We start from the raw sequence: 23,209 nt of genomic DNA, 5'->3' as shown, positions 1-23,209 counted from the left end.
AGGTGTTTCTACCCTTACCGTTCCCCCTATCGCTCTTTCTCCTCTTCTTTTAGAGGATAGGATTGGGGTTAGCTTTCCTAGGCTAATCCCGGTGTAGTTGCTTGTTTTGCTTTCCTTTTCTACTAAAAAAAAGTTATTATAATGTTTATTATAATTATTATTACTCTAATTAGATTTAAAATCAGGAAGATTATAATTTTAATTACTAAATATAAATATGGATGACATGTATTTAAATGTTTTAGAGTTATTTTCCTAATTAATTAGCTGTTTTTTAATACCTAAAAGTTTGTTTTCCCTTAATAAGTTTTTCATATTGTAACGTCTCAATATATTTTTCATTATGTTCAAACTCAGAACTTGAAGGAAGCCAATTTGTGGTTCCCGTGAATAATGTACCTCCTCAGCAGAATTCTACGGGTAAGCCTACACGACAGATCGAGACTAATCAAGTGGTTGCGACGTTAGAACATACAATGGTTTTAGGTGAGGGAAAAAAATACTCAATAGTGTTTAATGTGGAAGACAATATGAATTTGGGTTGGGTCAGGTCTTTTTGGGTGATGAGCTTGGAGGCGGGACTCGCAATTATGGGAATCTTTCGCATCCCCATGCTCTTGAACCTCTCGAGGGTGGGTGAGCAGGATGATGTTCGAAGTGTTAGTAAGATGCAGCATTCTGACGATGATATTGAGGATTGGATAGAGTCTACTGAGGATCCCGGAGCTAGAGATGAGGAGGACCATGTGACTCTTCATTAATCGTGCCTTTTGTTTCTTTTCTTTCTTAGCATGAGACTTAAAATTGCAACGCTTGATAAACGTAACATTTAAAATTACATTGTTTTGTATGTGGAAGTTAAATGGATAAATTACACCCATGGCCACTCAACTTTACCCATTTTAACATTGTGGCCACTGAACTTTAATTCTTAACGGTATGACCACTGAATTTTACACTTTTTTAACACTAGTAGCCATTCAATTTTAACTAACTCCCCAAAGTGACCGTTAACGACCTCAAAATAAAAATATTCAAGAATTAAAATTGTTCAAAACGACATTTACCATGAAACCACATTTTTTATTTTCCAAAATCACATTTTTCGGAGCTTTCTCTCTCTAAAAATTCACTCTCTCTCTCTCTCCTAACAAAACAACAACTAAATGACCTCAAAACGAAAAATTTCAAGAATTAAAGTTCATTAGAATATCATTAACGCTTTGGATTTTTTATTTTTAGGCCGTCAACGGTCGTTTTGAGGCGTTGAGTAGCCACCAATGTTAAAAAGTGTAAAGTTGAGTGACCATACTGTTAAAAATTGAAGTTTAGTGGCCATAATGTTAAATGGGTAAAGTTCAGTGGCCATGGGTGTAATTTACCCGAAGTTAAATCCAATATTTATTAATAATACTAAATTTATCAAATGTGCAATATATAAGTTAGACGCACAAAAAAAACATATAAAATATTTTTTTATGCTATTAGCATAATTATAAATAAACTATTAAAATGCATGTTTAATATTTTGTAATAAAATTGTTTTCGAATTAAAAGTAAAAAAAGGAAAAACAATTATTTGAATAAACAATCCAACCCAATATATTTACAATTGAGTATTTGACAGGCTGGATTGGTTTTATCAACCAACCCATGAATTGTTTGTTTTAATCGGTTGGGTTGGATTATAACTAGATCTATTTACGGATTTGGGTATCCATCCGGTCCGTCCAAGCCCGTGTTTTTTGATCCGGGGTTGGATAATGAAAATTGATCTAAGGTCCAGGTCTACTAAAACCCGTCTATTTTTTGGACGGATTTGATAAAAATAGCATGGACCGGTCTAGCCCAGTCTGGTTTATTAAAATTAATTAATAATCTATATATTTATAATTAAATATTTATTTTTAAGTATAAATTTTATTTTTCATAATTAAAAATTATTTATATTTTTTAGGTGGGTTTATATGGGCTGGGCTTGAGATTTGATTTTAAAGTCCGAGTTCAGTCCGCCTAAATTAATAGCGGACTGGGTTGAGCTTGGGATGATCATTTTTACATAAAAGCCTGTTAAGTCCAGCCCATGAACAGGTCGAATTATAACCCAAACACTGTAAATTAATTTATTATATATCTCTACCTAATTTGATGGTAATTTTCACTTGGTCAATGACTGATTAAATGAATTTGGTCAGTCACCATTAGATACAGACTTATTAAAATCGTATGGTAAAGATTAAAATCATTATAAGACTTAGATTTATACCTCCTAGATTTAACAGTAACTGACCAAATTCACTTGGTCAGTCACTGACCAGGTGAAAACCACGTCCTGATTCTTTTGTAAACTATGAAGTATCATGTTTATGTTTTAAAATTATGAAGATAATGCATATTTAAGTCCCTTGCTAATTCATTTTTTTATTAATTAAGTCCTTAATCTTTCAAAATAGAGCTTCAATAGAGCTTTTCACAGCGGGTGCTCAACCCCTCATTGCTCCCCTGCATCCGTCCCTACTTAATTCGATAATTTATGGCTTAATACCTTCTCAGCCTCTTAAAGTTGTCCTAATATTGCAACTGACCCCCGAACTTAAATTTGTGATAACTAACCCCTAAACTTGCTTATTTGCAACAAATAACTCCTCAAATTGCTCAATTAGAACAAATAACTTCTCAAGTTGCTTATTTAGAACAAATAACCCCTAAATCCAAAAAAACATTCAACATTATATTACATCAGAAATAAAAGATTTCAAATTATCGGTTGCTATATCTAACTAATCTAGTGATATATTAAGTAAAGAGCAAAAAAAAAAAACTCCCGAAATAACCTATTTGAGGGGTTATTTGTTCGAAATAAGCAAGTTGATAGGGTTAGTTGTCACAAGTCTAAGTTCGGGGATCAGTTGCAGCATTGAGACAATTTGAGGGGCTCAGAAGGTATTAAGCCATAATTGATTGACACCCTAAAACATTAATTTTATACGTTAAGTATGTTATCTAATAACCATTAAACTAAAGTTATACCTTATCCTTAAAACATGACATCAACACTAATTTTCTACAACACACAATCCATGTGTCTCCGAGTAAGTAGACAATATCCACCTATATATTGGGATAAATTCTATGGATAATCACAAGTTTGATCTATGCTCATCTTCATTTTCTTTTTAATAAAATTATCAATTTTTTTGCTTAAATAAAGTCATTTTAATCAAATCGGAAACAACCGATATTTACGTATAACATGACAATTATGTGACAGTACGTTGTTGCCCAGTTAAACGAAGAAAATTTACCAAGCGGAAAAAGTCACGGATGAGATCGCGCTCGTCAAGATGTTTCGCAGTATTGCCTCAAATACGTGCAAGCAGAATAGCAACAAGATATCTCCAGGATAAAACAGTCCATTCGAATAACGGTAAATACAATTTTGATTTGCACTGTACATTATTGTTCAAATTCTACACTCTTAGAAACTACTCGGTATTTGGAAAAGTGAGAGAAAGAAGTAATTAAAAAAACGGGGTTTCTTTCTTTCTGGTAGAGGCTATGATTTTCAAATGTTGGATATAGTTGTTTTTATTTAACATTCAGAAGAAAATTGAGAGAGAAAAAATCTTGGCTGAAATTTTGGGAGAGGTTGAGATTATGGACCATTTTAAAACTTTTTAAAAATATTTGATACGGTAGTAATTGAATGGGCTTTGGAGCCCACAGATACATACATTCGGATGCTAGATAGACGAATAAAGCTTCTTTGAGAGCTGCCTCAAAGGACACATGGACCAATTCACATTTACCGCAGAACGGAAAGATAGGGTCCAGAGACCAATCAAATGTTGCCACGTGGCCAGGTACACATTTTATTACCTATAAATAGCTTGGGAAACAAAGCTACAAGTACGTAATCATACACACACTCTCTCTCCTAGTTAATTGATTTTAAGTTAACTTTGTATTTCCTCAAATACTTAACTGACTTTAGTATCAGGTGAGTGAGGTGTAATGGTTTCACGTATAATTTCGTACGAACTGTAACATTCAATAAACATGCTAGAATCATATTTTGTGCCTCTATCATTAAGAAGTTCTCTTAATTTTCCTATTGCATTAATTTTCAATCTCAATAACCAACAACTTAAACATGTCATGAGCATCACTTTTGTTTTTCATCAAATACACAAAAGTGAAAAGTAATCATCAATAATGTGATAAAGTATTGGTTATCATTTGTAGTCAATGTTCCATTAGTTCGGTGTTTTTGTGATATTTTCTTTGCTACAATAATCACATTTTATCAAATTCATTCAAAGCTAAACCTAAATTACTCATGTTCTTGATAATACGTTTGTTCATATGACAAAAACGAGCATGCCAATTATTAAAACTACGCAATATGTAATTAGAAGAATTCAATTTATTGATTATAACATTCAATTCAAACATGCAATAAGTAGCATATCTTTTTTATACAAACATTCCATTCTTAGTCAAAGTAAACAAATCTTCACTTATAGACTGAGTGAACCTCGCCTTATTGCGAAGATATCGTGAAAATAAATTCTTCATCATTTCTAGAGTGTGCATTACATCCTTCAAAGTCACTATTTTTTCAAAGGTGAAGTTCATTTCCATACGACCAATTCCAGCAACAATATTGGTGTGGAAATCACCCAACAATACTTTATTGTCCTCAGTCACAACAATATATATTTTAAACATAGCTTAATCGTAGAAGACATAGAGAAAGGCACTTGTGTCTGTCCACCACCATTTTGATCCACCAACAAGGTTGATCTTAGTTATCCTTGCTATTAAAGGTAGTTTCTTTAGTCAGGTTATCACTAGGAGTAGCCTTTAGCCCGTTCCTACACTTTCGTGTCATATTACCTGGTTTCCCACAATGAAAGCAGAGAAAGATAGTAGCATTCTTAGGTGGTTGCTGATGTGGTATGTTTGAGGGTTTGAGTTCTGGTTCTATTTGCGGTTTTGATTCTTGAAACTTTTCTGATTGAGTTTTAGAACAACAAGGGACCTCTTGTTTGAGATAGACCTGGGCATGGACCGGCGAGCCCGTCCGGCCCGCCCAGGTCCTGGTCCATTTAGCCGGGCTTAGACACATGAAATTAGTATCCGGCCTGGCCCAAGCCCGTATAAGCCCGTTAGAAACTGGGCGGGCTTAGGCTATATATGAATTTTCCATCGGCCCAGTCCGATATTATATATATATATATATATATATATATATATATATATACAGTAAAACCTCTATATAGGAATACTCTATATAAGAATAACCTCCAATTTGTTATAAAAAATTTCGGTCCCAACTTGGGCCGGTTATAAATAAGAATAACCTCCCAAATGTTAATTGTTATACATAATCCAAGTCCCACCTTTAGAAACTATACCTCTATATAGGAATAATTATGTAAATAATGTATATATGTATTAAGGATTTAAACAAAATTTATTTAAAAATTTAAAAATTATTGAGATTAAATATGAGTTGGCACACAAATTCCAACTTTAACTATAAATTCTTACCATTTTCCCATAAAACTCTTTTCTTTATGTATTGGAAACTAAACTCAAAACTCTTCCAATTCTTTAGGTATTGGAAATAAAACTCGTAGACTTGATATGCTAAACATTAATTTGTTTTATTAATCTATTCTATTGTACATTGTGTATATAAACCAATTTCAAGCGACCCCATTTCATATTCCTTTAATAATCAACCATGCCTCCAAAAGATTAGCGAGTTCTTATTGTTGTTAAATTTATAAACTTTAAGTGTTGATTTTTTTTTTGGGTACCAAACTCTATATAAGAATAACCTCCCAATTGTTATACAAATTGTCCGGTCCCAAACGTATTCCTATATAGAGGTTTTACTGTATATATATTATAATTTATAAATATAAATTAATTATATTTTTTATGAAAAGTTGGTGTGACATTTTAATTGTATTTTTTTATAAAGAAAACTTGGTGTGACATTTTAATTGTATATTTTTTTAATATACAGATGGGCTTGGACGGACGGGTTTAGGATTCATATTTTAGGACGAGCCCAGCCCGAGCCCGACTCAATTTATTGCGGGCTGGGCTAGGCTTGGACTCGTCAGGTTTTATAAAAGCCCGACAGGCCCGACCCAGCCCGACCCATGCCCAAGTCTAGTTTGAGATAACAAACACCTCTTCTTTATAGTCTTATTTTTGAGCTTCCTCCTCAATGCGGAGATGGGTGATCAAACTTTTCGACGAAACTTCTGTAATGTTATTCTTGAGAACATTTTAAATCCTTCGAGGAATGAGACAATTTGTCAATAATAACATCAACTTGAAATTTTTCATCAACAACCATACCTTCCAAGATAATCTAGTGAGCAATTTTCTGGAGTTCATGAGATTGTGCCTCCACAGGTTCATCATCACTCATTTGGAATTTGATGCAGCAATTGATAATATACTTCTTCATTCCAACCTCCCCGGTCTCTTATTTCTTCTACAACGCATCCCAAATGTCTTCGACATATTTGTTTTCAGCATTATAGTAACTATATAAATCATCTGTCAGACCATTCAAGATGTAATTTTTACAGAGAAAATCAGTCTTTGTGAAGAATGAGTTTTTTAGAAGTTAGAACATATGCAACTCGTTTTGTAGTGAGGTAGAATAACATCTTATGTTTCCATTCTCGGAAGTGAGCTCCCTCAAACTGAAACGATTTGTTGATACCAGTCATTCCCATAGTCTGTTCGGTAGACATGACATCAAGAATCGTCTTAAAATTATTGTTCTACAATTAGAAGAAGAAAAAAAATACCGAACAAAAAAGTCTAGCATGAGTCATGGACGATGTCACTCTGTTTAAGACGTTCATGGTACCGCCTCAAATACGTACAAGCAGACTAGCAGTCGGTCACCTCCAGAATAAAACAGCCTAGTTGAATAACTAAACACAATTCTGATTTGTATTCTACATAATTGTCCAAATTCTACATTCTTAGATCTGTTCAGTTTTTTTTTTTTTTATCTTCCTACCTTTTTTCTTTCAATCATTGGATAAAATTCAGAGAGAAAAATCGGGAGAAATTAAGATCACGAGATATTTTAAATCTCCTTAAACAATCTGTTAGATAAAATAAAATAATTAAGATTAAAAAATATATAATTGATCCACATCACACAACTAAGCCGGTGGCTCTCGTATGGTGGTCAAGTTGAATCAAGTTCCATGTAAATCTTTACACATCCACGAAATTAGAGCTTATACTTGGGTGGCTCACTTCTGCCTTCGATCAAAGAATAGACCACTAGCAAGAACTACATCCGAACAAGGAGACAGGCGACCCGCACCTTTAGGGGACGTCTAAATATGTGAGGATATACCATATAAATCATTCTTGGGCTTTTTACATGAATATCATAATTAACAATACAATTACAAATAATTCATATTAGCAAACTTAATTCTAAATTTGTCATTATTTTCTATATATAACAAATAAAATATGCTTTTACTAGTTTTTGACCCGTGCGATGCACGGATTCATCTTAATATATAAATATTAATAAAAAAATATAATTAATAATTACAATTAATGATATAAAAAAGGAGGAAGTGACACCTCAGCTCCATCGTTACTGTTTTATATTATAGATACATATGCAAAGAAATAGAGAGATTTTAGGGACTAATTTAAATTATGTAGAACTTTTAGATATAGATATGCAGAGAATTAGAGAGATTTTAGAGATTAATTTAAATTCTGTAGAACTCTTAGATATAGTACGGATAAAATAATCTTTTTATAAATAAATATAATAATATAACTAAAGTTAATATATTATATTTTTTATTAGTAAAAAAGGAGGAAGTGACACCTCAGCTCCATCGTTACTGTTTTATATTATATATAGATATGCAGAGAATTAGAGAGATTTTAGGGACTAATTTAAATTATGTAGAACTTTTAGATATAGGTATGCAGAGAATTAAAGAAATTTTAGGGATTAATTTAAATTATGTAGAACTTTTAGATATAGATATGCAGAGAATTAGAGAGATTTTAGGGATTAATTTAAATTCTGTAGAACTCTTAGATATAGTACAGATAAAATAATTTTTTTATAAATAAATATAATAATATAACTCAAGTTAATATATTATATTTTATATTATATTTTTTATCAGTAAAAAAGGAGGGAGTGACACCTCAGCTCCATCGTTACTGTTTTATATTATATATAGATAGATATGCAGAGAATTAGAGAGATTTTAGGAATTAATTTAAATTATGTAGAACTCTTAGATATAATACGGATAAAATAATCTTGTTATAAATAAATATAATAATATAACTAAAGTTAATATATTATATTTTTTATTATATTTTTTATCAGTAAAAAAGGAGGAAGTGACACCTCAGCTCCATCGTTACTGTTTTATATAGAATATAGATATGCAGAGAATTAAAGGGATTTTAGGGATTAATTTAAATTATGTAGAACTTTTAGATATAGATATGCAGGGAATTAGAGATATTTTAGGGATTAATTTAAATTATGTATAACTTTTAGATATAGATATGCAGAGAATTAGAGAGATTTTAGGGATTAATTTAAATTATGTAGAACTCTTAGATATAGTACGGATAAAATAATCTTTTTATAAATAAATATAATAATATAATTAAAGTTAATATATTGTATTTTTTATTATATTTTTTATCAGTAAAAAAAGAGGAAGTGACACCTCAGCTCCATCGTTACTGTTTTATATTATATATAGATAGATATGCAGAGAATTAGAGAGATTTTATGGAGTAATTTTAATTATGTAGAACTTTTAGATATAGATATGCAGGGAATTAGAGATATTTTAGGGATTAATTTAAATTATGTATAACTTTTAGATATAGATATGCAGAGAATTAGAGAGATTTTAGGGATTAATTTAAATTATGTAGATCTCTTAGATATAGTACAGATAAAATAATCTTTTTACAAATAAATATAATAATATAACTAAAGTTAATATATTATATTTTATATTATATTTTTTATCAGTAAAAAAGGAGGAAGTGACACCTCAGCTCCATGGTTACTGTTTTATATTATATATAGATATCCTAATTTAAAAATTCCAAAGTTAAATTTATAAATCATAAACCTTAAATAATATATCATAGATCCTTAATTTATAAACTATAATTCTTAAAATTAATTAAAAGTAATAATTTTATTAGATTAACATTATTCAAAAACTATGACTTGACATAATTGTAAATAGTTTTTTAAAAATGAATTTCTATATAAATTTCCCATCATTATTCTAACCAACTTTTCATTTAAAAAGTTCACATTATTGGGAAAATTACACAGAAATTCATCTTTCAAAAACTATTTACAACTATATCAAATCATACTTCTGAATTATGTCAAACTAATAAAATCACTATTTTTAATTTATTTTAAGAACTAGAGTTTATAAATTAGGGATCTAGAATATATTGTCTAGGGTTTAGGATTTATGAATTGAAATTTAGAATTTTTAAATTGGGATGTAAAATCATAATATATAGAAAATAATGATATATTAAGAATTAAGTTTGATAATATGACTTAGTTATAATTTTGTACTTAATTATGATATTCATGTAATTTACCCATTATATTTCTTTTTTTTTTTTGAGACAAAGAACTTCAATTAATAAAAAAGGATTGTCTTTACAAAGAGGCTCAACCACCCAATTAGGAATAGAAAACGAAACAAAGACACTAGCATTGGAAAGAGCGTTCCTTGCAATGGCATGAGAAACACCGTTCGCTAGTCTCGGCACATAAGACACTGAAAAGTCTTGTCTGTTTTGGAGAATTGACTTGCAATCTTGTATAATATTTCCGAGCTCCGATCGATCCACTGAGTTATCTTGCACTTTATGGACGATGGCTTGCGCATCGGTTTCAAAGATGACATTAACACAGTTAAGAGATTCTGCCCATATCAACGCCTCGAGCAGCGCTAACGCTTCAATTTTCCCCGGCTCAGTTCTGAACTGATACACACGACTCCGACAGGCCATGAATCACTACAAAAAAAAGGGTCTATTACGACACTTGTTTAACGACGTTTTTTGACATGTGTCTCTATATTTTAAAATTTAGCCACGCTTTTATATTTATGTCGGTTTGTATTATCACTTAAGGACGCTTTATATAATACGTTGGTATTTAAAATAAAATAACTACGCTTTTAAAAAAAGCATCGGTATTTTTTTAAAATTAAAGGCAGTTTAGAATTTGCGTCTTGAAAAAGTCTCTCGGTATTTTTTTTATTTGAATATACTTTTATTTTTTTATTTTCGTATTTAATATGCAACCACGCTTTTTAATTTGTGACGCTTTTTATATTCATTTAATGATACTTTTAATTCTTATAATGAAATTTTTAATAATTTAACTATACATTTGGAAAAAAAATGTCGGTATTTTTTATAATTAAAGATGGATTAAATGTGTCCCTAAATATTGGCAGTTTTTAAAGATTGAATTATATATTTGGAAATAAAAAATATGAATATTTTATTTCATTCAAATGACGATTGATAAATAATTAATTTGAATGTTTTAAAAAAAATATTTACATATACAAAATTTGCACTATATTACATTAAAAAATTAAAAAAAAAAGAAAAAGAAAAATGAGGGATGTTTTTCAGTTTTGAACGATTCTCTCCACTCTCTCTCCTAGCTTTTCACGTTCTAGACTCTCTTCTCTTCCAACTTTCTTCTCTTGGCTGTTTTCTCTTCTTTCATCTCCGGCGCTTTTCTCCTTTCTCCGGCCACCCCCATGGTTCGATTCTTCTTCTCTCTTTTTTTGTTTTATTATTATTATTATTATTATTATTTCCTGTTTAACTGACATCGGCAGTTTATGCGATGGTAGCGGCGGGCGACGACTTCGAAAGCGACTGCTTTCGGTGATGAGGCGGGAGGGCCGAATAACTCTCGTGACGGCAATTGAGTGTGTTACAACATTGGGTCTGTACAATTTTAAGTATTATTTTAAATTATTTGTTCAATTTTTACATAAAGGAAGACTTTGGCATAGTTATTCTTTATTTGGAGATTGATTTTCTTAATTGTAATTAGGTAAATTTAGGAATTTGAATTAAATTTGTTTGACAGTTAGGTGTTTATAATTTACAGAATAATTTCGTTTTTAACATTGATAAACAACTTTTTTATTAATCCCTTTTGTGTATCTGTTTGTCGATTGGTCCCTGAAGGGCCGCATTCCCGTGGATTTGATGAGTTTGGTTCCTTCGTTCTCCGTCTTCCCGAATTCAAGTTTCAGTATAATTTCTCAATGCTCATCTTATCTTTTATCCATTTTCTTTTAATTTTGTAAATTGGCGATCATGATGAATTTTGTTTGCTAAATTAGGCAACGATTGGTTTCATGTATTTTTCTCTTTCCCGGGGGCGAGGATACATTTCTTATGGTATATATGTTTTGTGTTGGTGGAAAGTTTTAGGATTTCACATTTGATATGAGAGTCACATGACTGTTTAACTAGTTAGGATTGTGAAGTTGAGCAGACAATTGAAATTATTCTTAAGCGTAAACTAAGGATTCTATAGAAAATCGTACGAACCGGGAAGCATATGAATATGTTGATTAGTTCTGAGATAAATTGAATTTGCACGATGGATAATAATTTTATTAGTTCTTTAGGGTAAATTATATGTGGTATTTAGATAATAGTTTCTTCAAATTGAGTTGGCACATTCTTGCTTTGTTATCAGATGAATTTTTCACTATCCGAGTGTTGATGATAAGTGCATACTTGACCATTGATCTGTTGTTTATCTTTAGTTTGTTTTTTCAGGTTATTTTCTGTACCGAAGACATGATTCCCTTGTTTACTTTGGGGAGCAATACATACACGAGTCAACCAAATTTAGAAGCAACTAGAGGTTATTTCTCTTAATATCTATATATTAGTACTTCTATTCTCTTCATTAACTGCAGTGATCATTATGTTCTTACGATAAATCATATATTTTGGTAAAGAGAGATATCAATGATGAGTTAATGTTTTTTTTATCACCCATCACACTAATGAACTATTAAATATGAATCTATAATTTTTTCTCTTCAAATGAGATTTTTCTGCATCAGTTTAATAATGTGTTCATCATCACTTTGGCATCATTCTTAATCATTTTTCAATTACTTTGGGATTGACTTTACTCTGAGAAATTAGCTTAATAGAATTTTAGAGTAGCCTTTGTGTTATCCATTTTTGCCTGTCTTATGATTGGTTCACCAATGCTTCTCTTTCTTGTTCAAACTAGCGAATGTTAGTATATCTAACTAGTAGAATTTCCTATGCCAAGCACTTGAAGGAGCTGAGTGCACCCTTGTTCCTTCACATATAGCAGGTTGCGAAGTGATACGAATTTAGCAAAACAGGTTTGTCTTTTGGGTTACAGCTTCTACATTTGAGTTTATAAGCCTAAACAAATCATGTTAGATTTGGGACCCTAGAACAGTTTACATTTTTGGTTTCTGTATTGCATAAAACATTTCATTTAAATGTAGTTTTTATATTTAAAAATCCTTGCACATGTCCACCTGTGTCAGAAAAATTATACTGTATTGTGAGGGACACGAAGTTAAGATTTTCTTGAATCATGATACGTGTTTGGTTGATCATATGGTCAATTGTGAGAAAGTCAGCAAGAAGTGGGAAGAAGCCTGCTCTAACAGCGGTGAGTTTCATTCTATCTCTTAATTTGGTATCAGTTAGCTTTCATTTAACTTTGTTTCCTGTTTAATTATTATATTGTTATTTTTATCAGTCTCCTAACAGAAAAGGTGGAATTAATAAATCTGATGCCAACAAGAAGGATACAAGGGATATGGTGATAGGCGGCATGAAACTTTCAAAGTGTCGATGTGTTTGTCAAACTTCCAACCAAATCTTTATCCTTTTTTCTGTTTTTTTTTCATTTGAAATAAGTTTGCTAAAGTTGAAGCGTAACTTTAAAATTTCTTCTATGTAATACAGTGCTAAAGTGGTAGTTGTAACATTTGATCTTATTTTTTTTATTTATTTTAAACTCGAATGTTTATTTATGAATTTTTTTTAGTTTAATTAATTTGATTGTATTCATTTATTTATTATGGAGTCCATAAATTATAAGAATAATAATAAATTTCATTCCGTCTAATTTATTGTCCAGACAGAATTAATCCTAGTTACATTGTAGACGCTTTTATAATAAAATGTCATAAATTTGGAGACGTTTTTCAATTAATGTGTCATTCACTTTGCGACATTTTGTTAAAACGTAGTCGAAATTTTGAAAATTAAAAATAAATATTATGGAAAAAGTTACGACAAAAAAATGTAAATGTTGGTAGCATAACGACGCTTGTATGCAATATGTCGTCGGATTGAATTTACCCATACAAGGTTTTATGCGTCGTTAAAATTAACGACACGCGATTTAATGACGCATGCGACGACGCTTCTAAAAGCGTGGGTAAATGTTTAGGGACACCGAAAACTGTCGTTAAACCAAAAAATTTAGCGTCGTAATAGACCATTTTTTTTTGTAGTGAGTGTTCCATCTGAACTTCTCAGAACCGCTCCAACCCCAATCGCTCCTTCCTCCCTAAATACCGCACCATCACAATTACATTTCACACTGCCCGATGGAGGCTTTGCCCAAGTCGCAGGTCCGTGAACTCGTGCTGTCAGCCGCGCTGCTGATTTTTCTGCCATTCTTCAACATATGATCGCTTTGAAAGTTTTGAAACTGCAATGTCACGTTCAAAAAATGTAATTTTTTCACCTACCACATGAAAAAAAAAAAATCACATTTTTAATGATTTTATTGAAAGTTCAATTATAACCCTGAACTTCAAATTATTTTAAATAGACCCTGAAGTGATAATTAATACAATTACCAATATATTGGGCTAAGGGGACTGTAGTAGAAATTTATGGGAAATTACACAGAAATTCATTTTTTAAAAACTATTTGATAAGGTTTCTGAATCTGGCCCATTAGGCCCAATCCAACCTCGTAGGACCCAATGGCTAACCCAAAGCCCACACAGCCCATAAGCAGAGGCCTATAAAAACACATACAGACTCTCCTCAATGGGACGTGCAATAACCCTAACGCCTCGACTATATTCTTCGTGCTCCTCGATTAGAACTACTAACTGTCTTAATCATCGGAGTGTTCTCGGGACCGATCCCCACACAGGGACGCAGCCCCGAAGACCCGACGCTCACAAAGGGCCCTCGGAAAGCCACACGGAGCAACCTCGGTCACTGTATAGTCTTACACCTAATTACTATTTACAACTATGTCAAGTCATAATTTTAGATTATGTCGAACTAGTAAAATCAGTACTTTTAATATATTTTAAGGATTAGAATTTATGAATTAAAAGTCTAGAATATATTTTCTAGGGTTTATGATTTATGAATTGGAGTCTAGATTTTTTAAATTATGGTGTAAAATCATAATATATATAGAGAATAATGACATATTAAGAATTAAGTTTGGTGATATGATTTAGGTGTAATTTTGTACTTAATTATGATATTCATGTATTTGACCCTTAATACAATTACCAATATATTTGACCCTAATCTATTATTTGATCATATTTGACCCCTAAACCTATCCCAATTCATGAAATTTCACCCAAATTTGATAGAAATTTAATATAATCGTTATCCTCCTGACACGTGATGATATTTTAAGATCTGAACTTGACACGTGATATTTCTTAAAGTTTTTTTTTTTGCCACAAATTTTCTTACGTAAAAATAATTAATTAGATTAAAAAAACAAAAAAAAAACAAAAAAAACAAATTATAACTAAAATCTATCAAATCCAATGTCAAAATATCGTTACTTGTCAATAAAATAACAATTTCGTTAAATTACTCGAAATTGGAACCATAGCATCCTTATGCATAGATCTAAGTCCTAACTGAAGGGTTTTTGAGTTTCGACAGTGATTGGAGGGAAACGTCTTAGACAGAATTTAGAGGCGGATTGAACATGTGTGTTTTCTTCAATTAGTGACCAAGGTAAGTAACTATCAACTATATTTTGAGTTTTATGTATATAGATATATATACAATCAAAGAGTTTCAGAAATTGATATTTTAAGGTTATGCAGGAATTTTGTAAAATTGAGATTTTTCACAATCTTGTTTTTATTGTGAAATTATGGTCTCAAATGAAGCTATTGACTAATGTAGTAAGGATATTGATTTATTCATAATATATATCTAAGATGAATACTTGAAAAGTTTGAAACTTATGATATTTGGATAAGTTTTCATTTAAATTAGATAAAATTTCACCAATTAGGATAAATCTGGGACCAAATGTAAATAAATAATAAGTCAAAGCCAAACAATAAAATTTTAGATAGATCAATGGGAAAATAGTGCTTTAAGCCGTTTTTTTTATTATAGGAAAACTGTAAAAACCTTAATTCAAACGATAAAAATTCTAATTTCAAATAAAGATGAAATCAATAACATCTTTTTAAGTGAATTAGATGCTCACAACTAATCAATTTGGCAAGCAATGGCTTAATTTAACCAAAAAAAAAAAAGGATCAAGGCTCTAATGTGTTCAAATAAAATATTAATGACTTAATGCACAAAAAAAAGAAAGATACGGGGCCTTAAAATGAATTTTTGCCTAAATACAATGTTTGAAACAAGAGTAAAAGGAGGAAAAAGTGATAAAAAAAAGTTGAGGCATTTGTCCTTCAAATAACCCTAGCTCCAATTCTTTGCTAAAAACTGTGTTACAGACAACTCAATATATCGTCAAATTATTCCTGCAGGCAACAAAATGAAATTTATGTCAATAAAATGAAATCAAGATACTTCTTTTTCGGGGCGTTTGGTATTTTATTGGGATAGAGATAAGGATAAAGGTTGTGATATAGATAAGGATAAAGGTTGTGATATAGATAATGATAAATGGTTGGGATAAGGATAAAAATATGATAGTCGAGAATTATTATTCAATGTTTGGTACGTGGGATAAGGATAAGGATAAACCTAGTGGTTGAGAGCTTACCTATGCCGGGTTCGAATCACATCCGGGTCTGGTGGGGATTTTTCTTTCTTCTTTAATGTAAGCGCATTGTGCGCAATTTTTTTTTTTTTTTTTTTAAATAATAATACATTTTACAATTTTAACCTTATTTAAACTACATAAGATTAATTTGAAGAATAAGATGGACTTTTCCATTCAGGAGCTTATCTCACCTCCTTGTACTACCCCCCTCTTGGGTATAAGATTTGAGGAATAATAGGCTTATCTCTCATATGTCTCACTCTTCTATCTCCCAAACAAACACGAAATAACTTATCTCGTGTTTTTTATCCCTATCCCACCTCCTATATCTTGTGTAAATTACTGTTATTTTCATCGAGATAATTAGTTAAGACTCCTCAATCCTATCTACGGATATATTTAGTGAGAATCAAATTTGAAATCTCTTCATAAATGCAGTTTGCCTTGCAGGCACAACTCGTAGGCAGAGATTTATGAGTGATAAACAATACAATTATGAAAATAGCTCTTTTATGGGGTAAATTGTATTGAGAGTCATTGAAGTTCAAGGTATAATACGAAAAGGTCACTGAACTTGATTTCATTTCGATGAAGTCATTAAATTTTTTATTTTATTTTAAGGTTTAATACATTCGTAGCTTCCTGAACTTGATCCAAAAAATTGATTGACCACTTGAACTTATAAATCATCTCCCTAAGTCCACGTGGCAAAATGTGATTGGATTTGGACAAATTGAAATTTGTATCACTTTAAGCAAGTTCAGGAAGCTAATAGATTAGCTAAGAAAATTCAGGGACCAATAAGTCACTTTAAACAAATTAAGATGACTAATAGATAATTTTAAACAAAAGCAAAGGGCTAATGAGATATTTTGTAAGTTGAAGAGCCCAATCAACTTTTCAAGCCAAGTTCAAGAGCTCTTGATGTATAAGCGTTATTTCAATAAATATCCATGTTTGAAATGGTTCACGTGACAGTAAACAAAATTTACATTTTTTTATTTACTTAAATCAATAGCTTGAAATTGTCATGTGTCAGCCAAAAAATATAACTTCTATTTTTTTAGCACACACGTCACACGTGACTGCTATGTCATACGTAAAAATAAATGTTTTTTTTATAAAAATAAATGTTTTGACATGCCTGCCATGTCACTATTTCGGTGGGTTTTTTGTATGCATATGCCAAAATGACTTTAATGAAATAAAAAGTAAAATTCAATGACATGATTGAAACAGATTGAAACAAAATGAAGTTCAGTGACATTTCTGAAACAGACCCAAAACTTTAGCGACCATCAGAATTTACCTTTTTTTTTTTACGTTTTTTGAAGTATGTATGCTTCATAAACGTTTATATATTTCATCTATCTTCTCACAAACTCAGTCTGCATGGCTAACTGTGCCACAATCCGCAGATAGTCCTTTTCTTCTTTAGAAAAGTTTTGGACAATTTATCTATCTTCCCATAAACTCAACATGTGTTGCCAACTGAGGCACAGTCCGCGCAATAAACAATGTAGTTAATACAATTGTAATTTTGTAGTTAAACTAACCTCCAAAAAGAGCATGTCAACTCTATTCACAAATCATATCTAATGTTCCATCTACCATCCATGTCAGCATTGAGAGTCCAATTATTTTCCCTAATCTGCAGATAAGGCACCTGAACAAGCTGGAAATGAACAACAGAAAAGAACAAGTTCATTTAGAGTTCAATACCAATTCAAGAAGTGTTGACTTAGATTTTCCAAAATAGCTTTGCAAATTTATAAGATTTTGGAGGAATTCAATTCCATTTCTCATGAAATACATTAAAGGGCGGCCCGGTCGCACTACGCGTCCCCGCTGAGCGAGGGTCCGGGGAGGGGTCCCACCACAAGGGTGTACTGGGGGCAAGCCTTCCCCTGCCAATTTATTTGGCAAGAGGCCGCTCCTAAGACTCGAACCCGTGACCTCTTGGTCACACGACAACAACGTTTACCGTTTCTCATGAAATACATTGCTTGAAAGAAATCAAATAAAAGAGTTCAATGATTTTCCTCAGAAAGAACTGTAAATCATGAGGAAATTCTACTAATTGAATTTGTTTTCTGTAAGAATTTGATTCCAAATTGTGCAAATTGGATAATGTCAGAATTGACAATTATAAGGTTCCCCCTTTCTCCATAGTCTCTCTTACCAAACAATGCAATTTCAAGCTTCATTAATGGAAATTGAGTTTTTTTCATATGTAATTTCATGTTCTGGGCACCTTCAATCTCTAGCGTTCTGGCCAATCAATAACGCTTGAAATTGCATATATTCTGTTCATTAAAAAAAACTCATCTTCTGTTAGTTAATGAGACTTGAAATCGCAACATCGGATAAACTATAAGCTTAAATTCTCCCTGCATAACCATAGAGTTATTATCCCCTCAAAATATGCTCTTATCGTTAATTAGTACACCTAATTAGCAGCCCAAAATGCAAAGGCAGAGGGAGACGTTGCTGTCAGAATTCATCCTGAGAGGAGTAATTCTAGGCAACCCTCGGCTTGAGAAGAGAATCGATGGATGCTATTGCAGCAACCTCAGATTTAGGATACTAGCTCCGCCACTCAAAGATGAACTCTACTTTTCCACCTAAAATGGAAGACTGTATAGTACATGGTTAGCATCATGTTTGTCATCTTGCACGTTACGAATTCAGGATTCAGCGACAGAGGTGTTCTAATGCTTATAGGTTTCTTTATCCTAAAAAATTGAAGTTTCATAAACAGGTTCAATGGAACTTTTCGGCTACCAATAGATGCTTAAGCCCCTTACTGGCCCTCCTAGATTCATCCCTTATTGCATATGAAGAGTAATGTGCAAAACTCTTATATGAGTAAATCAAGAAGGAGACTTTTTACAGTGATCCGAAACCGAAACCAGTTCAATCTCGAGGTGACACTTCAACGGCAGTGTTGACGTGTCACCTCCTGATCTAGGCTCAAACTAATAATGAAGTGACACTTCAACAGTAGTTTTGACGTCTTAACTCCTGAATAGTCTAGGACGAATTGATTCCGGACAATTGTAAAACTTTTGATGAAGAAGAGGAAGTATACCTTGTCAGTGACTTCATATCCAACTTTGATTCTAACATCTTGATCTTTCTGGAAATCAAATATGCTCCAAACAAATTCTGCTGCTCCTTTTGACTTCCTCTGTAAAAATCAGCATATTAGTTGCATTATCCGAGAAGACTAGAATTTTATTAACAAATAATGTCATTTTCGGATTGACCCGAAATTAATATGCAAATCGGACTAAACTCAATCTGCTAATGACACAAATATTTAAGATGCTCACCATATTACCTCGTATTTTTACATATCAACCTTAGTAAAGGTAGAAAAATTACAATTGATCCCTAACATGATACAAACCTCTTATATTTTTATACGTGACACTTAACCACCGTAGTAAAATTACATGTGATCTACGAACACGATAAGAACACAACACGAAGCTAGCAGGTTAACAGTTCATCAAATGGATTCGGATTAAAATTTTAGGTCGATAAAAGTTAAACTAATAACACGAAATGACATGAACATTTAAAAGGTAATAAAACACCAGTCACGAAGATGACACAGACCTGATTGGATTGACCTGATTATGACTAGATTTTGACTCAGTAAACACTAATCTGATATTCAACACAAAACAACGCTTACACAAATTGCCACCTATAAGCACTGATACGGATATGGAAACGGACACTGAAACAGAACAGGATACCTGAAAACATTATTTCTAAAACATATTCATAACATTGCCTGCAAATTGAAACAAAAAACTGATACGGACATGGAGAATCTACTAAAGAGGAGTATCCATTCAACATAGATTGCTACACCTAAAATACATCTGATAGGCATATAAAAAGACTGGAACATAAACATAACACTAACCTCTTTAAATTCTTTATCAATTTTGCAGAATCCCTTAACATTAAAGCTTAGATGATTATCACTAGTAACAGGAAATGCCTTCTTCGCACGAATTCTGTAACTGAGCTTCTCATGTTTATCATAATGCACTCCCAAAGCAAAGCTAGCCGATAACTTCAATCAATGGAATACAAAAACAAGGAAAATTAGCAGAAAGAGCGTTCTGATATGAACAAAAGCGAGAAAAAGAGAAGAACATACATCTGGGTAAAAACGTCTTATCATTGCACCAACAAAGCTTGGAGGCCCAATTCTTCCATCCCTTGTATCCAGTTCTCCATGAACCTGAGGAATTCCAATCAAATCCAGAGATTTTGCACAGATTCAAGCAAGGTTTAACACATAAAGAGATTTGAATTTCACAATCGAACATTTTAATTCAATTACCTGCAAGTGAGTTTTAGAATCGAGAGGGAGTTTCTCTTTGGCGTGGATTCTTAGGGCTTTGGAGTCTCTTCCAAATCTCAAGGAAGTCTCCATTAGTATTCCCAATTTCTTCACAAAAACCCTATACTTGCCGTTCAACACCTTAAAACCAGGGTTTCGGTTCGGAACACGTACACCTTCACTTCACTCTGTTATCTTTGAGCTTCAGCCAATAGCGTAGCGCCACGTTTTACATTCGCCATATCAAATTTTGCCTCCAAAATATTGGCAAATATTAATTTTATGCTTATATTGTACTAAATCGGCAAATATTATCCATAATATAAATAAAACGGTAATGTAGTCCGGAGCATTTTAAAATGGTATAATTTTATTTATCAAAAAAAAAAAAGGTATAATTTTATATTTAATATTAACAGTTAAAAGCAATTTATTTCTAATATTGACAAATTGGTAAATTTGAAAAATAATTCATCGAATTGTTCTCTTGATCATGAACTTATCATCAACAGATCACAAACATATGATTAGACGTGAAAATAATTAAAAATTAAAAATAAAATTAAAAATATAATGTCTTTTATACGAGTTGGATAAAAAAATTTCAAAAATTTCATTGAATTTATAAATATTAATCTTCAATTTTATTATTAAATCATAAAAAAAATATGAAATCTTTTTTTCAACCCAATCGATATGCAATTGATGCAGAATAGAGAACAAAATATATATTTTTATAATAATGTTTCAAATTGATCCAATTTGTTAATGTTAAAGGTAAAATTGCTCTTATTATTAGGGATAAAATTATACCATTTTCTACGTTATTAATAAAATTACTCATGACTCTAAATATTAGAGGTATTTTTACACCTTATTCTTAATAAAATACTAACTCAATTTTATTTATTCTTACGATAAATTTTATTGATATTTACTTAGAAAAAAAAGTGAAATTATTTTTATCAATTTTTGATAATTTTTCAAATAAATTCGGTAGTTATTCCTTTTCACAGTTAGAAAATAGTAAATTTAGTAATTAAAATAGATATTAATTTATTTTTTACAATTTATTTAAACTTATTAAATTTATTTAGAGTTGATTAATTATTATAATAATTTATAATTTATTAAACTTATATACTTTTATATAGATTTATTAAATTTATTTAGAGATGATGTATTATTTATTTATTAAATAATTGATTAATTGTAATGAGTAACTATATATAGGAGAGCCCCTGGTTCACCCCTCCCCGGTTAAAGAGGTCCAGTTAGTTGGTTGGAGGAAGCCCAGGAAAGGGGTTGTCAAGTTGAATACAGATGGCTCCTACCTTAGTAATGTCAGAATTGCTGCTGGTGGAGTTCTTCGGGATGCTGGTGGCGCCTGGCTGGCTGGGTTTACCCATAACTTAGGTACGGGCTCCTCCTTTACTGCGGAGCTCTGGGGGATCTTGTCTGGCATTAAACTCGCCATTCGCATGGGTGTTAAAAGACTTTCGGTGGAGTCTGACAATTTGGAGGCTATCAACAGGATTTCGGATAGACAGACTGTTTGTCTTAAGAGTCAGAATCTCATTAAAGCCATCTTGAGGCTTCGTCCTGCCTTCGATTCTCTTACCTTCTCCCATATTTATAGGGAGCAAAACCGCGTGGCGGATCGCTTGGCAGCTGCTGGGCATGGGGGGATGTTAGGTGTTTCTACCCTTTCCGTTCCTCCTTCTTTTCTGTTACCTTCTCTTTTTGAGGATATGATTGGGGTCAGTCTTCCTAGACTAATCCCGGGTTAGGTTTTTGTTTGTTTGTTTTTTTTTCTTCCCTTCTTACCAAAAAAAAAAATAGATATATATATATATATATAGTTAAAGTTAAAGTGAATAAATAATTTAAATGAATTTTTAAATAGTGTTAGGCCTAGACAATTATAATATTATAAACGAGAATATAGAATGAGGAACTTTCTTCTTTTATGATATACTTCGAGGATGAAGAAAAAAAGTCAGGATGAATTTTTGTTTTTTTCGTTATTGCTATTTTCTTTTTAGTCGTTATTTATATATTTTATCAAATTTCTTTATCCGTTTGAATGGTATCTATTGTTTATTATTCTTTTGTTTATAATTTTTTCGACTTCAGTAAGAGTGAAAGCGGTTTATTTTATCCGTGAATCAATAGATCTACGTGGTTGCAATAAAAGAAATGACTCATATCTGAATGTTTAAAATGACCTAAATGATGAAGATTGGATTGTATCTGCTTTTCTACGGAGTTGAATTTACGAGAAATATATGCTTTATTGTTTTTTTATATTTTTTATGACTTTTTTTATAGTCGTTTTCCTCCATTTGTGGATCTTATATTAGCTTTAACTTATACTTATGAAGTTTTATTCCCTATCGTTTTCTTATTGTACTTTTTTCATGTGGCAAAGATATAAGCATTTTTATAAAAATTCGTACTATAATTTTAATATATAAGTTATTTAAATTACTAGATAAAATATAAATAATACAAAAATAATAATAGTATCAACCACTAATTCTATAAATTGTAAATTGACAACATCATGTTGTAGCCATTGGTATTCATATAACATATCATTGTTATGGGCTTTGATTGAATGGGCCGGCCCAAGCCCACACAAATTGCCCTCATCAGCCATCATCTAACTCGAGACTGGAGAA

The 23,209-nt window shown here is 31.5% G+C and overlaps 1 protein-coding gene and 1 long non-coding RNA gene across 4 annotated transcripts; one reads left to right on the top strand and one right to left on the bottom strand.

Moving 5' to 3' along the window:
- Nucleotides 1-10,722: 10,722 nt before the first annotated feature.
- LOC136201472 (uncharacterized) lies at nucleotides 10,723-13,166 on the top strand. Of its 3 annotated transcripts, XR_010673848.1 has the most exons (6): nucleotides 10,723-10,874; nucleotides 10,968-11,062; nucleotides 11,914-12,001; nucleotides 12,383-12,500; nucleotides 12,672-12,799; nucleotides 12,890-13,166. It is a non-coding gene; the product is annotated as an uncharacterized lncRNA (long non-coding RNA). The 3 variants fall into 3 exon arrangements; XR_010673846.1 differs by having other exon boundaries at nucleotides 11,914-12,500; XR_010673847.1 differs by having other exon boundaries at nucleotides 11,901-12,500.
- Nucleotides 13,167-15,594: 2,428 nt separating this feature from the next.
- Nucleotides 15,595-20,718, bottom strand: LOC136201547 (outer envelope pore protein 21B, chloroplastic). The gene is made up of 6 exons (XM_065992238.1): nucleotides 20,526-20,718; nucleotides 20,340-20,423; nucleotides 20,100-20,252; nucleotides 19,251-19,349; nucleotides 17,716-17,834; nucleotides 15,595-15,914 (listed from the first exon to the last, which is right to left on the bottom strand). Exons 1-5 carry the CDS (start codon nucleotides 20,616-20,618, stop codon nucleotides 17,742-17,744), a joined length of 522 nt encoding a protein of 173 aa, XP_065848310.1. The 5' UTR covers nucleotides 20,619-20,718; the 3' UTR covers nucleotides 15,595-15,914; nucleotides 17,716-17,741.
- Nucleotides 20,719-23,209: the final 2,491 nt, after the last annotated feature.

The sequence above is a fragment of the Euphorbia lathyris genome, chromosome 7, assembly GCF_963576675.1.
Source record: "Euphorbia lathyris chromosome 7, ddEupLath1.1, whole genome shotgun sequence".
In the NCBI taxonomy this organism is placed as follows: domain Eukaryota; kingdom Viridiplantae; phylum Streptophyta; class Magnoliopsida; order Malpighiales; family Euphorbiaceae; genus Euphorbia; species Euphorbia lathyris.
The sequence above is the reverse complement of the archived record's forward strand: the minus strand, read 5'-3'. Positions and strand labels throughout refer to the sequence as shown.

Bases quoted from the DNA above. Each gene is read 5' to 3' on its own strand.
- LOC136201547 (XM_065992238.1), bottom strand. From the start codon at position 20,618: ATGGAGACTTCCTTGAGATTTGGAAGAGACTCCAAAGCCCTAAGAATC. The intron at 20,253-20,339 runs GTATGTTCTTCT...CATTGATTGAAG, and splicing joins TAAGACGTTTTTACCCAGAT to TTATCGGCTAGCTTTGCTTT. The intron at 17,835-19,250 runs GTATACTTCCTC...GTTCATTTCCAG, and splicing joins GATATGAAGTCACTGACAAG to CTTGTTCAGGTGCCTTATCT.